Source organism: Chiloscyllium plagiosum, unplaced genomic scaffold (assembly GCF_037043375.1).
Source record: "Chiloscyllium plagiosum isolate Xiang-an unplaced genomic scaffold, Cpla_swu_hap1 HiC_scaffold_26, whole genome shotgun sequence".
NCBI lineage: Eukaryota > Metazoa > Chordata > Chondrichthyes > Orectolobiformes > Hemiscylliidae > Chiloscyllium > Chiloscyllium plagiosum.
Window position 1 is genome coordinate 50,699,698 of NW_028270164.1, and position 15,808 is coordinate 50,715,505.

Sequence of the window (15,808 nt, forward strand, 5' to 3'; positions counted from 1 at the left end):
AGTAAGTCAGCAGAGTCCAGAAATAATTCTTAGTATCCTTTAGGGATTAATTAGTGCAATGCTTCAACTTTGCATAACAGTATCACGATTAGTGAATAATTGATCATTTCTGCACATAAACAGCTGAAGATATGCTTATGTGGGTGTCAAAGGGAGAATAAGAAACAGTAGGCTCCTTTTATGGCTGTTATTACAAGTAACACAGACCACGGGGAGAACTTGGATAGCAGAAGCTTAGCTGGTTAAACTGGGGAGCAGGAAGCAATCCCTTTGTTGAAATGGAAAAGTTTTAATACATGCTCAGTATCTGACTTCAAAAGTACAGATAAATAATGCCGAAGGTTACTGTGTATACTGATGCAACTCACTGATAAAGATGACTTAAGTTTTAGGTCGCCCTGCTCCTGGAAATATTTCTCAGATAGGTGTTTAAAGGATGAGAGGCATGTGAAACAATCAGGAAGGCTGATCTGCAGATGGTGGGAGGTAATCAGAAGAGGATGGCAGGGGGACTGGGAGGAGGTAGCAAGAATGTAAGATGTACGATATGAGCAGTCACCTGGAAGGCTGTGGATCCAGAAGGCATGCTCTTGCACCATTTCGACTCACATTCAAATATTCCTAACTGTGCCCTTGTGGAATTACTACAGATAGTTTGGTTATCCTGAATATAGCTGACCTGTAGTTCAGAGCAGCCTGCTTTCAGGAAATGGATTTGAAGCAGGGATGGGGCCCCCTATGTATAGATATCTATTCCAGGAATAAACTCTAGTAATCTTAAATTTTTCCCATACGACGTGCGGTGCATGACCAGTGCCCAATCAGATTGGACAGCTAAATGTTTACTTTGCACCTGTAGAATGAACTCATCATTAAAACAAAACCATGAGTTAACTGATTTCAGCTGAAGGGACAGGAGAAATATTACAACTGAATTGGTTCCACTTGCTTAGAGGGGAAAAAATTGACAATATTCAATCATCAGCAAAGGAGTGGAAAATATTGGTGACAAAGCAGCACTTTGGAATAGTATGTTTAAAAATGCTCCAATGGTTTTAACAGCACTTTATTGTAGTCTTGGTCTGAACATGGACAGAGAGCCAGAGAGTTTTGATATGACTGTCCTCAACACCAAGACAGCATTTGACCTAGTGTGGCATTAAGGAAGCCTAGTAAAATTAAAGTTAGTGAAAATTGGAGAAAAGTTCTTCACTGGTTGGACTAACACAAAGGAAATGTTCAAGGTTGTCAAATGATAATCATCAATTTGGATACTGCAACAGGAGTGGCAATTTCCTAGTATAAACCATTTCCAAATGCTCATTATAAGTTTAGAAATGTGGATATTTGCTGATGATTGGACAATATTCAGTTATATTCAGAATTACTTGGAGAATAAAGCAATGGGGCATATGGCGGGGTGTTAGCAACATTCATTTTGAGCTGAGGAGTGGCCAGTAACATTCGTGCTACACAAGTTCCAGGTCACAACCATCTCCATCTAACAGAATCTCTTTTACATGCAATAATGTTATGCGTCAAATCTCATATACTTGTGCTTGTGGAGTCTACTATTAACCATAAATATAACTGCACCAGTCACATAGATAATTTGGCTAGAGAGCAGGTAAGAGACTGGGTATTCTGCCAGAATTGATTCACATACCTACTGCTCAAAGCCTGTCCGCCAACTACAAGGCACAAATTGGGGCACAATGGAAACTTTTCATGTGTCTAGACAATAAGATCATCAGAAATATGAGCTGTTTGGTCTATCAAAACTGTTCTATGATTCAACAAGGTCAGGCTGTCCTGTTTGTAGCTTTAATTTCACCGACCTGCCTGTTTCCCATAACATCTAACTCGTTCATCAGTCAAAAACCCAGCCTTCAATGCATTCAATAAGCCAACCTTTACTGGTCTCTATGGAAGACAATTTCAAAGATTAACAACCCTCTGAGAGAAGACATTTCTCCGTCTTAGATTTCAGACCCCAGATTTTGAAACTGCGCCTTCTACCTCGAGATTTTCCCACAAAATAAACATCATTCTGGATTCAATCCTGTCAAGTCCCCTCATAATCTCATACGTTTGAATGAAATCACCTGTCATTTGTCTGAATCCCAGTGAGTATGGGCTAACTTCTTCAACCTTTCCTCATAAGATGAGCCATTCAATTCTGGAATCTAACGAATGAATCTTCTTTGAATTACCTCTGACCAAGTAGATCCTTCCTTTAATAGGGCAAACAAATCTGTACATGGTACCCCAAGCGCAATTTTGCCAATGTATTGTGTACAGCTTGCCTATTTTTGTACTCCCATCCCCTTTACATTGAAGAACAACATTCCATCTGCTTGCAAGCAAACTTTTTGTGGTTCATATGTAAAGATACATAAACACTCTGTACTGTAGCGCTCTGCCAAAATGAGCAATCTCAAATTTTGCCAGGTTAAACTCAATCTATCAATCTTTTGCCCAGCCATTTAACTTTCCATATCCTTTTGCAAATTCCTTGTGTTCCCCTTATAACTTACTTTTCAACCGTCTTTGTAACATCAACAAATTTGGCTACATTCAACTTATTAATATAAATTGCAATTAGTTGAGGCCCCAACAATGAACTCTATGGCACTCCATTAGTTAAAGTATGACAATGACTCATCATTCTGAAAATGACCCATTCATCCAAAATCTATGTTTCCTGTTAGTTCCCCATTCTTCTGCCCATGCTAAAATATCATGAGCAACACCATGCACTCTTATCTTGTGTAGTGACCCTTTAAGTGGTGCCATGTTAAATGGCTTTTGGAAATTCAAATACACTACATCTACTGATTCTCCTTTATTCACCCTGCTTGTTACAGCTTTTAAAAAATCTCTAGCAAATTTGTCAAATATAATTTCCTTTTCACAAAATCATATTGATTCTTCCTGATCATATTATGATTTTCTAAATGTCTTGCTGCAATCTCCCTAGTAATAGATGAGTTCAACTCCAACAAAACTCAAGAAGCTTGAGATCACTCAAGTCAGGTCTGGTGGCACCTCTGGATATATATATATATATATATATATATTGAGAGAGAGAGAGAGAGAGAGAGAGAGAGAATTAATGTTTCAAGTGCGATATGACCCTTCTTCAGAGCAGTTCTGATAAAGAGTCATACTGGGCTCAAAACATTAGCTTTATTTCCTGTTAATTTGCTGAGTTTCTCCATCATTTTCTTTTTATTTATTTCAGATTTCCAGCATCCACAGTATCTGCTTTTATCATTCAAGGCAGAGGGATCTTGGGGTCTATGTTCATAGATCTTTGAAAGTTGCCACTCAGCTTGTAAGAAGGCCTATGGTGTATTAGCGTTCATTAGCAGAGGGATTGAATTCAAGAGTCGTGAAGTGATGTTGCAACTGTACAGGACTTTGGTTAGGCCACATTTGGAGTACTGTGTGCAGTTCTGGTCGCCTCACTTTAGGAAAGATGTGGAAGCTTTGGAGAGGGTGCAGTGAAGATTTACCAGGATGTTGCCTGGAATGGAGAATAGGTTGTACGAGGATAGGTTGAGAGTGCTAGGCCTTTTCTCGTTGGAACGGCGAAGGATGAGGGGTGACTTGATAGAGGTTTATAAGATGATCAGAGGAATAGATAGAGTAGACAGTCAGAAACTTTTTCCCCGGGTGCAACAGAGTTTTACAAAGGGACATAAATTTAAGGTGAAGGGTGGAAGGTATAGGGGAGATATCAGGGGTGGGTTCTTTACCCAGAGAGTGGTGGGGGCATGGAATGCGCTGCCTGTGGGAGTGGTAGAGTCAGAATCTTTGGTGACCTTTAAGCGGCAATTGGATAGGTACATGGATGGGTGCTTAAGCTAGGACAAATGTTCGGCACAACATTGTGGGCCGAAGAGCCTGTTCTGTGCTGTATTGTTCTATGTTCTAAGTTCTAACCTGTCATGCCACCTTAAACACTCCCTCCCTCCATCATTGACGCACAGTTGCAGCATCAACAAGATGAACTGCAGCTACTTACAAATGCACCTCAAACAGCACTCTGCAAACCCTTGACCACGGCAACCAAGAAGGGTAAGGGCAGCAAGAGCAGAACCACCTGCAAATTCCCTTCCACATCATGATCTGTTCTGATGTTGAACTACATTACCATTTCTTCACTGTCACGAAATCAAAATCCTGGAATTCTCTCCCTAACAGATTATTACAACACTCCACATGTTTGAAGCAATTCATGAAGTGGATCACCAAAATCTTCTGTAGGATAATTAGGGATGGCTATTAATTGCTGGTCTTGCAAGAACCCTCACATCCTGTGAATTAGTATTTTTAAAAATACATTCCATGTTATAGCTTGTGGTATTTTTATGATGACCATGTCAAATTGGAATGTAACCAAATTCCATCTGAATGCAATCCGTAATCAGTTAGGAGTACATAATAAAGAAGACTGTTTACTTGTAAAAATATGGAGCTGTACAAAACACATGGAAAATATAAATAGGAAAAAGTAAATCTAATCTTATTATTGCAATGGTTAAAATTCGCCATTGAGAGGAAACACAAAATGATTCGTAATTATGAATGTAATAAATATAATTATATTCTATTTCTTGATAAATTTACATACAGCGATAGGAGAAAGTGAGGACTGCAGATGCTGGAGATCAGAGCTGAAAATGTGTTGCTGGAAAAGCGCAGCAGGTCAGGCAGCATCCAAGAAGCAGGAGAATTGATGTTTCGGGCATGAGCCTGAAGTTTCTTGAAGAAGGGCTCATGCCCGAAACATCGATTCTCCTGCTCCTTGGATGCTGCCTGACCTGCTGCGCTTTTCCAGCAACACATTTTCAGCTACCTACAGTGATAGTTTGTTTTAGTCGAATAATTTCTGATGAAAGATATGCTTCATTATGTTATGTTTTTATTTGTAGGTTCGGAGAATAAGAAGGTACCACTATTACTAATTTCTTACTACTGTGTGCCACTTACATATAGGTAAGTATGGAGCAGGTATACAGCCTGAACCTTTTTTGATGATAATGCTCATATCTTTATTGTTGCCATATTTCATACTTGTATAATTAACTTTTGTTATGACTGATATTCTTCTTTATTCAGCCCTTTTCAAGGAATTTGTTTTAAAACTCAAACAATAAACAGTACACGAATGAAACACTGGACAGGGTCAGAGGCCAACATGGCTGCACACAACCACTTAGCTCTCTCAGATGGATACTGCCTTGCAGAGCCACCCCAGCTTTATGGTATGTATAAATTCATCATTGTTTGACTATACATCTTATAAATGGAAGGTAGGAGGTCAGATAGGTCCATCAAGGGATACATAATATACCTGTTTAAACCAATTCTCCTGAATATTTTTAGACAGAATTCCCGCAACCAAATTCTTTTGTTGTTGAGGATGCACTAATATTAAAAAACAGTAAGAGAAAAGACTGGCATCTATCATAATTAGTAGTGACAAGCAAGAAGTGTCCTTTATTTATACTAATAAACAGTTTGAAGTCAGCTTTAGGTGCGCTCTCCAAGACTGAGTTTCCCTCAGGTAGCCATTTCCATCTCCGTCACCAAGTGGGACTCGGGGTTATCTAGCCTGGAGATTGCCTGTCAACCAAAAACCTATGTAACTCCATTGAATATGGTGCTAGGAGGTGCAGAAATGTTCCCCCCTTTTAACCACTCTCCCAATCAGTGTGGCTCCTAAGCCCTGAACTTTTACCCATTGGATTACTCCCCATTCTGAGTCTAATTCCAACTCTTGTAACTCCAAACTCCTAAAATGATTGCTACCTCTGAGCCCCACTGCGCTAGGCTTCATACTTGCTTCTGACTCCAGCAGTTCCAGGCCCTCCAGCCAGATTGCAACCTCTTTCACCCATCAAACCACATCCCTCATCCCAAGCATGACTCCTTTTTTGGGATATAGTCAGATTTCCACTATGGTGGGAATAATAGAAGAGCAGAATATTATTTAAATGGAGAGAGTCTGCAGAATTCTGTGGAACAGAGGAATCTGGGTCTCCTTATGTGAATCATAAAAGGTAAGCATGAAGGTAAAACAAGGAATTAGGAAGACAATTGGAATGTAGACATCTATGGCAAGAGGAAGAAGGTCTTGCTGCAATTATACAGGGCAACATTCGGAGTACTGTGTACAATTTTCTTCTCCTTACTTAAGGAAGGATATACTTGCATTGGAAATTGTGCTTAGAAGATTCACTAGGTTCATTTGAGGGTTGAAGGCATTATCTTATGAGGAAAGATTGAGTAGGTTGGATCTGTAAGCATTGGATTTCAAAGAGTGAAAGTTGATCTTATTAAAATATGCAAGATTCTGAGGGGCCTGGTTGCTGAGGGGCCTGAAGGGTGTTGCTGAGATTATTTCCCCTCATGTAGTAATCTGGAACTGGGGTTCACTGTTTATAATGGAGGCTTTCCATTTAAGATGGAGATGAGGAGGAATTTCTTCCCTGAAGGTCAAGAAATGTTATTGAATGTATTTAAGACTGAGTTAATTGGATTATTTGATCTACATGGGTGTCAAGATCAATGTGGGGGAAGACAAGAAAATGAAGTTAAGGCTACAATCAGATAAGCAATGAATGGCCAAAGAGATTCAAAGGGTCAATTGGCATGTTCCTGTCCTTATTTCTAATGTTCTTATGAAATACTTATTAATTCCTGACTGATCTTTCTTCTGTTGGAACTAGCAACAAGGCTATGAAATTTAGGAGAGGCCAACTTCACAAAACTTTTTAACTGGGCAATAACTCTTTGACTGTGATGTTTACAGCAAGTTAATACTTCAATCCAGACTGGTACTGGGAAACACAAATTATGCCTGCAGTCTGGAAGATAATCCAAGGGGGTTGACTTGCTACTGAACAGGAAATGGTCAGACCCTCCTTATCTTTGTAGTCAGAAGAGATCACAATTCTGTCAGTTGGATGCATTTTTGAAACTTTTAGGTATTGTATCCCAATACTCCCAACCAGGATATTTTTAATATTTTCATTATATTCCCCACAGTGGACTTCTTTATAAAATCATATGAATTGAATTTATTGTCACGTGTACTGAGGCACAGTGAAAAGCTTTATCTTGTGAGCAATACAAGCAGATCACATAGTTAAGTAGCATAGATAAGTAAATAGTAGGCAAACAGTGGCAAAAACAAAAACACAGGTACAGGCGAATGTTAAGAGTTTGTGAGTCCATTCAGTATTCTAACAACAGCAGGGTAGAAACTGATTTGAAACCGGCTGGTGCATGTTCAGGCTTCTGTACCTTCTCCCCGATGGTAGAGGTTGTAGAGAAACATTGCCAGGGTGGGATGAATCTTTGAGAATTCTGGCGGCCTTTCCTTGACAGTGGGCCTGGTAAATGGATTCTATAGATGGGAGGTTGGTCTTTGTGATTGTCCGGGCTGAGTTCACTACTTTCTGCAACCATCTCCAGTCTTCAATGATATAGTTGCCATACCAGGTTGTGATACATCCAGACAGAATGCTCTCAATGGTGCACCTATAAACATTGGCAAGGGTACTTGCTGTCATGCCAAATTTCCTCAGCTGCCTGAGGAAGAAGAGACAGTGTTGGGCCTTTGTAATCAGTGCGTCCACATGAAGAGTCCAAGAAAGCTTGTTGTTGATGACCACTCCCAGGACCTTGACACTCTCCACTTGTTCCACCTCTGTGCTGTTAATGTGTAGAGGGGCATGAGTAACATTCGCCCAAAGTCAATAATGAGTTCCTTGGTTTTGCCGGCATTGAGAGCCACGTTGCTCTCAGTGCACCATTTTCCAGGTCTTCCACCTCCCGACTTTCGTCACCACCTGAGATTCGACCGACTATAGTGGTGTCATCAGCGAACTTGTAAAAGACGTTAGTGTGGTTTGGAATTAAAGGCTAAAAACGCCTGACAAATTTGGGTTCTAACCAGATGTGATAACATTTGCCCTGCCAGACAAATTAAATGAGATTCATGAATAAAGACTCGAATATATAAACTGACAGTCACACACACACAAATTCATTCTCTTAGACTCGGTCAATATTAAATTTTCAGTTCAAATTGAGTCTCTTTTAGTTCTGGACAGGATATCTGCAATTACCTTTGTTTTCCTGGCAATGTGTTTTTTCAGTGGTATAGTTCAAGGAACAAACTCCAACAGATTAACCTGGTTTTCTGGCTGTTAAATGTTTCCACAAAAACTAATGCACTGTCATCAGTGTAAAGTATAGTCTTTCTATATCCATATTGATCATATATCTCAATGCGTTTGAGGTCCAGTATTAAACCAAGAGTTTCCTTCTCTGTAGTAGAGTACCATCTTAGATAAAAAGAGAAAATGCTAGAAAATCTCAGCAGGTCTGGCAGCATCTGTAGGGAGAGAAAAGGGCTGACGTTTCAAGTCTAACTGAACCTTTGTCAAAGCCGAGCTTTGACAAAGGTCAGTTAGACTCGAAACGTCAGCTCTTTTCTCTCCTTACAGATGCTGCCAGACCTGCTGAGATTTTCCAGCATTTTCTCTTTTGGTTTCAGATTCCAGCATCTGCAGTAATTTGCTTTTATTTTGTACCATCTTAGATGTTTGTTTAACTTTTTTGAGAAGTACTAAGTTGGACTCTCCATTCCAGATTCATCCCCTGAAGGAGAATAGCCCCTACCCCAATGTCACTCACATTGATGTCTACTTTAAATGTTTGTAGAAGTTTTAAGCTGTAAGTACAGACTTGTGTGATTGAAATTGTCTTCAGCTTTTCTAAAGCAGTTTGGCATTTGTCAGTTAAAATTACTTTTGCTTTTTTCTGTATTAGCTGTGTTAGCAGCTCAGCTATACAGCTGTAGTTTGTAACAAACTTTCAGGAGCACACATATATGCCCAAGAACATCATGTTTTCCTGTTTTGTTGTGTGAATGAGTAACTGTGCTACTGTTTCTACCTTTGCTGCGCTACACTGTACTTGTCCCTGCCCGAATTCCATGTCCTAGATAGGTCATTTGGATCTTAGAAATTCTCTTTTTGTGAGATTAACCAATCAGTCAGTTGACTGTATTTTCTATGAGACATTTTCCATTTACTCGAAATGCAGTTCCCGGGTGTCTCTGTCCACTCAGAGGTCAATGAGATACATTACGCAATGAGATGGACCAGTTGTAATCTGGATCATCAGCCTTTGAAGTGTTGCTGGGGCATTTCAGAGTCCAAATAGTATTACAACAAATCATATATCATTGGGAAAACCAGTTTGGAGTTACAAAGGCAGAGATTTCCTTCATTTGGGGAGTCAAGGGAATCTTCCAGCATCCATTGAATAAATCTATGTTGAAAATAAAGGTGGTTTACCTGCCCTATCTATGCAATGTTCCAGCTGAGGTATTGGGTAGGAATCTGTTCTGGTCACTGCATCAACTTCTCAGGCAGTAAAATAGATCCTTGTGGAAGTGTCCAGCTTGGAGACAAGCAGCATTGAATGGCACAAGCTAGGCACAATATTAATCCATGGTACCTCAGGATCGCAGTCCACTTCTCATTTGTAAGTCTGTGAGGGGGGCTTTACATTTGCTCCTCAGCACCTTCTTTTTAATACAGAAGCATCTGGGGACTGCTCAGTCTCAGTTGCAGTGTGTACAGTCTGAACTAAGCTTTTTACCACTAGGCTACTTGATGGCTTGCTACAATTGCCTCCTTGGGTGTCTTCAATGCTCATTGAAAAGGTTAAAGGTAACTAAACCAGAGAGTCTTCAACTTGCCATGTTACCTTAGCCTCCACAAGCTAAGCTTGTATAGTTGTGGACCAAGTGAGCCCACAGTCAGGGAAAAGGTCACACACACTTTCTCCTGCAGCTGTTTAGCCCTCCTGGCCTCAGTGAGCATCTCGGAAACTACTGGAGATGCACAAACCATATGCACTTCAGATAATCATTTTACTCCCTTAGAATCAGTGGCATTTTCTTCAGGGAAGAGCCTTTCTCCAAATGCTTACCATGCAATATAAAAATCCAATGTTGGACTGGTCACTTCAACTGCTTTGCAACTTATTGTAAAGACATAAAGAAAACTTTTACATCTGCTTCTTGAAACTTAAGAATGAAATGAGCAAACCAGTTGCCCCCACGCTTAAATCTGAGCCAGCGCTCAGACCTAAGAGTGGAGGCAACTGTTTGCTCATTTAATTCTTCATTGGAAATAGTAAGGTACCTATTCCTCAGCTCAAACTATCTTGCTTCAAATTCCTTTTCCTTCAGTTTTCATAAAAGCTTTTCTCTTCACTAATTGCTCTGTCTCTTTCTCATTGCTTTTCCTGACAGTCTATTTTCCACCATTCAGTTTCACTTACTAAGGAAGCCTTAATTATGCTAGAAATGCACTTGCATCAAATGCAGATATTTCTACGCAATAGCAATGCAAATTCAAAAATGCCTTTTGCAGTTTTTCTTTAAAATTGGTTACAAAATGACAATTTACCCAGTCTAGTTCTTACGTTTCGTCTGCGGGTTCAAATCATGGCAAGGGTCTACAGTTTATTACAAGCAATCTCTAGGTGAAATCCCCAATTAATTAGCATTCCATTCAGGATACCCTGAACTGTTAGGCTGCCGAGTGAGGAGGGATAAACTGCCCCCCATTTTTCATCCATCTTTTTTGGTTAGTTGCAATAACATTAATTTAAAAAAGGGATATTGTAAAGGATATGATTACCGTTAGTATTTTTTTCAGTGTCATGTAATCATATTCAGAAACAAGGAAGTCATATGACAACTGTACAGGGTCTTGATGAGGCCACACTTGGAATATTGTGTGTAATTATGATCGCCTTACCTAAGAAAATATAAACTCACCATAGAGGGAGTGCAGTGAAGGTTCACCAGACTGATTCCTGACATGGCATGAGGAGAGATTGGGTCGATTAGTTGTGTGTTCACTGGAGTTTAGAAGAATGATCGGGATTTCATTGACACGTACAAAATTCGGACAGGCCTGAACAGACTGAATGTAGGGATGATGTTTCTCTAACCCAGGCAGGAAACCCAAAACAAATGGTCAACGCCTCAGGATAAGGGGTAGGACATTGATGAGGAGAAATTTCTTCACTCACAGAGTGGGGAATCTAGGGAATTCTTTAGCACAGCAGGTTGTGCAGATAAAGTCTCTGAGTATATTTAAGAAAGAATTAAATAGATTTCTAGAAGGTGAAGGTATCAAGGGATATGGAAAGAGAGTGGGAGCATGGCAATGACACAAAGGATCAACCATGATCATGCTGTATGGTGGTGCAGGCACAAATGGGCCAAAAGTCCTACTATTGACATTATTGTCTTTGTGTTTTTGTTTGTTTTAAAGAGCTTTTTTTTCTGTATCTTTGATTATGGACTGAAATGAGAAATGAACTGTTTTAAAAAATAAGGAATGTTGAAGGAATGTTGCATTTTTATTGTAAGTACTGTCCATACAGCAATTTGTTTCAAGCAGTAGTGGAAGCCTGGTTTGCAGCTGAGCTGGTCCAAGGGGTGTGCACAAATGGACCTTTGACAAAAACTAGCTGATTGGTCTGTGGCCTAGTGATCAGTTATTAATGACAGATGCCTTGCGCCTGCCAACAACTTCGTGATTGGCTCCCAGGCAGCTGAACACAGCTGGGGGCTGTGAATGTTTTGGCAGAAACCATGGGAGCTCTAAAGGAGGAGGAGCTGTTTTCGCTCTGTAGTGAAAAACTTTTCAAACCTGAAGACATCCAGTTTATTTCCCCTTTACAGTTGCTGTAAGCTCTAGCTTTTAATTGGTAATTACAGAAATGTTATGACACAGAAGAAAATTTTTGGCCCATTTATGTCTACAACAACTCTCAAACAAACATTACCTGCTGCCAATTTCCTGCTTTTTCCTCATACATTTGGACATTATTTCCATCCAAATTATCAATCAGTATCCTCTCAGTGCAACTGTACATAGTCTTGGTAAGACTCCACCTGGAATATTTGTACAATTTTGGCCTCTTTACCTGAAATGGATAAATCTGTCTTAAAGGGAGTGCAATGTCATTGATAAAGACTTTTAAAAGAGTAAACTAGTCATGCAAACAAATGAAAGTACCTGGAGAAGGGGGACAAAGAAACAGTGATCTGATTAGCAAAAGGATTATCTCAGTGATCACTGTGGACAGGGACCTCTAAAATGCTTTCCCAGTCTTTCTCTCTGCCTATAATACCCATCTTTCCTTTGTGTATATTAGTATGTGTGTAAAGGGGAGGTTTATAAGGGGTTTAGAGATTTAACTATGCCTGCTGTTTATAACTGTATGCCTACATTTACAGTCTATTTAGTTTATTTATTGAAGGGTCATGGGTGTTGCTGGCTGGGCCAATATTTATTGCCTCGGTTCATAATAACATTGAAAAGGTAGTGGTGAGCTGTCTTCTTGAACCATTGCAGTCCTTGTGCTGTAGCAGACCCACGATGTCCTTCAGGAGGGAATTTCAGGATTTTAATTCAGTGACAGTGAAGGAGTGGTGATGTATTTCTAATTTTAGTATATGTGCTGCCAAAGTCAGGATTGTGAGTGGCTTGGAAGGTAATGTGATGATGCTGCTCTTTTAACAAGGTTATGCTGTTCTTGGTTTCTTTTCAGAGGGGTCCTAAAGACGGAGGTTCTGATATGTTTGGGTTTATCTACTTGAAGAAGCATTTTAGTGTTTTTCTAAAACACTTGTACAATGAAAGGGGCCAGTTCTCCCAATTCAGGGTTTGGTTTGGTTTTAGCAGTCTGTTTCGTTTGCAGATGCTGGTCAGGTTTTAGCTGGGAACCCAGAGAAGCAGTTCCATGCTGATCCTCTCGCTCTCTGACATATCTCCTGTAAGAACCTGTATTTGAATTTACATTTTTGCCAAAGGGTTGTTTATGAGGATGTTGCAAGTAGTTGGTACAGCATCATGATATTGCGATAGAGTTGATTGGGTTTTCAGATAAGTTGTATTATTCTACATTTTGTTCTCCTTTATTCGTGTATAAATAAATTCTATTTTGTTTAAAACTGAGTGTTGGGCTTGCTGCATCACTCCTGGAATATCCACCTTACACCTGCTTAAGGACTCCAGACAGAAAGAAATCTCACAGAGTGTGTCATGTGAATATATTTTGACAGAGAAGGAAAGCAAGAGGTGATGGTGTTGCTGGTTACAACACAGAGTGAAGAACCAAGTTCAGAGGATTCTGAATTGGACCATCCTCAAATTAAATTGGACAATAAAGAAGTTGTCAAAAATTGGGATAAATTATTGAGTTAACTTCCAGAGGAAAATCAAAATTACTGGGAAGGGCTATTACCACCTCATGGGGAGATATGTGGAAATAAGCTGCAAAGCACTAAGCTAATTATGCATGATGTAGATATGGGAAATGCTGTTCCAGTTAAGCAATATCCTGATAGGCATAACCCTCTAAATTCGACACAGGTTCAAAAGGAGATTGAGCACATGCTCCAAGATGACACAGTTGAAGTGAGTTACAGTGACTGGGAGTTCATCCACAGTCATGATGCCAAAACCAGATGGTTATGTGTGGACCATTGCAAAGTCAATGCATTAACAAAGACTGATGCATATCCAATACCACGTTTAGAAGACTGTGTTGAAAAGCTGGGACAAGCAACTTATACTTCTAAGTTGGACTTTCTCAGAGGATACTGACAGTATATAGCTTTTGTCCAAAAGAGTGAAGTCGATTTCAGCTTTTATTATGCCACATGGACTGTATCTGTTTAAACTCATGCCATTTGGTATGAAAAATGTGCCAGCCACATTTCAGAGACTAACCAATACGATCATTTCTGGATTACCCAATTATGTAGTTTATAGTGATGACCTTGTGATTTTTAGTCACACATGGAAGGAACATTTACAATATTTATTCAGAATTATTTAATCAACGTTGGGAGACAGGCTTGGTGATAAACCTAACTAAACATGAATTTGCCAGAGCCCATGTCACCTTCCTGAGCCATGTTATTGGACACAATAAATGTACCCATGGAATGCAAAAACTAAGGTAATTGGGGAGTTTCCCATACCATCGATCAAAAAGCAGTACTACAGATCATGGGATTGAGTGGATTTTGTTGGAAATTCATAACAAATTTCAGCTGTGTGCCTGCTCCATTCACGGAATTGCTAAATAAAAGAAAGAAGTTTCAGTGGACAGCAGACTGTCAGACGGCGTTTGACAGCCTGAAAACTATGTTAACCACTGCCCCAGTGTTAACCACAGCTGATTAAGCAGTGCCATTCAAGGTGGCTATCGTTGCGAATGATGTGGGTGTCAGTGCTGTGCTATTACAAGAAGATGATGAGAAGATAGAAAGACCTAGCGGGTATTTCTCCAAGAAATTAAACATTCATCAGCAGAAATATTTGACAGTTTGAGCTTGGTGTTGGCATTACAACATTTCAATATTTATTTTACTAGTAATGTATCTGAGACATTCATATACATTGATCATAATCCATTGAAGTTTGTGGATAAATTTAAGGACAAAATTTCCGGACTGTTTAGATGGAGTTGTTGTTACAGCCATTCAGTTTGTAAATTGTGCATGTGGGAGGACAAGAAAACGTGATTGCCGACGTATTGTCAAGACTGGGATGATATATGGAGGCTGGATCAGTGGTGCTGGAAGAGCACAGCAATTCAGGCAGCATCCGAGGACAGGCAAAATCGAAGTTTGGAGGTGCTGGGCCTCCTCCACCGCCGCTCCCTCACCACCAGACGCCTGGAGGAAGAACGACTCATCTTCCGCCTCGGAACACTTCAACCCCAGGGCATCAATGTGGATTTCAACAGTTTCCTCATTTCCCCTTCCCCCACCTCATCCTAGCTTCTAACCTCCAGAAACTCGATCCCCTGACTTGTCGGACTTGTCCGACCTGCCCAGCTCCTTTTCCACCTATCCACTCCACCCTCTCCTCCCTGACCTATCACCTTCATCTCCTTCCCCACTGACCTATTGTACTCTATGCCACTCTCTCCCCACCCCCACCCTCCTCTAGCTTATCTCTCCACGCTTCAGGCTCTCTGCCTTTATTCCTGATGAAGGGTTTTTGCCCGAAACGTCGATTTTGCCTGTCCTCGGATGCTGCCTGAATTGCTGTGCTCTTCCAGCACCACTGATCCAGAATCTGGTTTCCAGCATCTGCAGTCATTGTTTTTACCTACCTGATATATGGAGGCGTTCGGTGGTAGGAATAAATGGCCTGAAGCAGCATGTAGTAGAGAATGTTTGCATGTTTATAGTCAATGTAAGGAATATGTGTGTTGTAGTGTACTAACAATTTATGATTAAGAGGTGTTAAAATGAAGCCATCTTTTGATATTGATAGTGCTTTTAGGGGAATGTGTGATGATGCTGCTCCTTTAACCAGGTTAGCTATTCTTGGTTTTTCTTCCAGAGGGGCCATAAAGACAGTGGTTTTCTTATGTTTGGGTTTATCTACTTGAAGAAGCTTTTTAGTGATTTTTTTAAACACTTGTACAATGAAAGGGGAGTGGCCAGTTCTCCCAGTTCAGGCTTTGGTTTGGTTTTAGCAGTCTGTTTTGTTTGCAGACACTGGTCAGGTTTTAGCTGGGAACCCAGAGAAGCTGCTGGGGACCCAGAGAAGCAGGTCCATGCTGATCCACTAGCTCTCTGACATCTCTCCTGTGTTTGAATTTACATTTTTGCCTAGGGGCTGTTTATGAGGATGTTGCAAGTATTTAGAATAGCATCATTAAGTTGCGATGG

The 15,808-nt window shown here is 40.2% G+C and overlaps 1 protein-coding gene across 2 annotated transcripts in view; it reads left to right on the forward strand.

Annotated features, from left to right (window-relative positions):
* Window positions 1–15,808, forward strand: part of LOC122563313 (bile acid receptor-like) — a 156,689-nt gene that overhangs the window by 67,982 nt on the left and 72,899 nt on the right. For both annotated transcript variants that reach the window (XM_087973718.1, XM_043717027.2), the window contains 2 exons: window positions 4,941–5,004; window positions 5,128–5,273. In XM_087973718.1, the coding sequence (XP_087829844.1) occupies window positions 5,177–5,273 (97 nt within the window). In that variant the 5' untranslated portion in view covers window positions 4,941–5,004; window positions 5,128–5,176. The remainder of the gene's footprint in view (window positions 1–4,940; window positions 5,005–5,127; window positions 5,274–15,808) is intronic.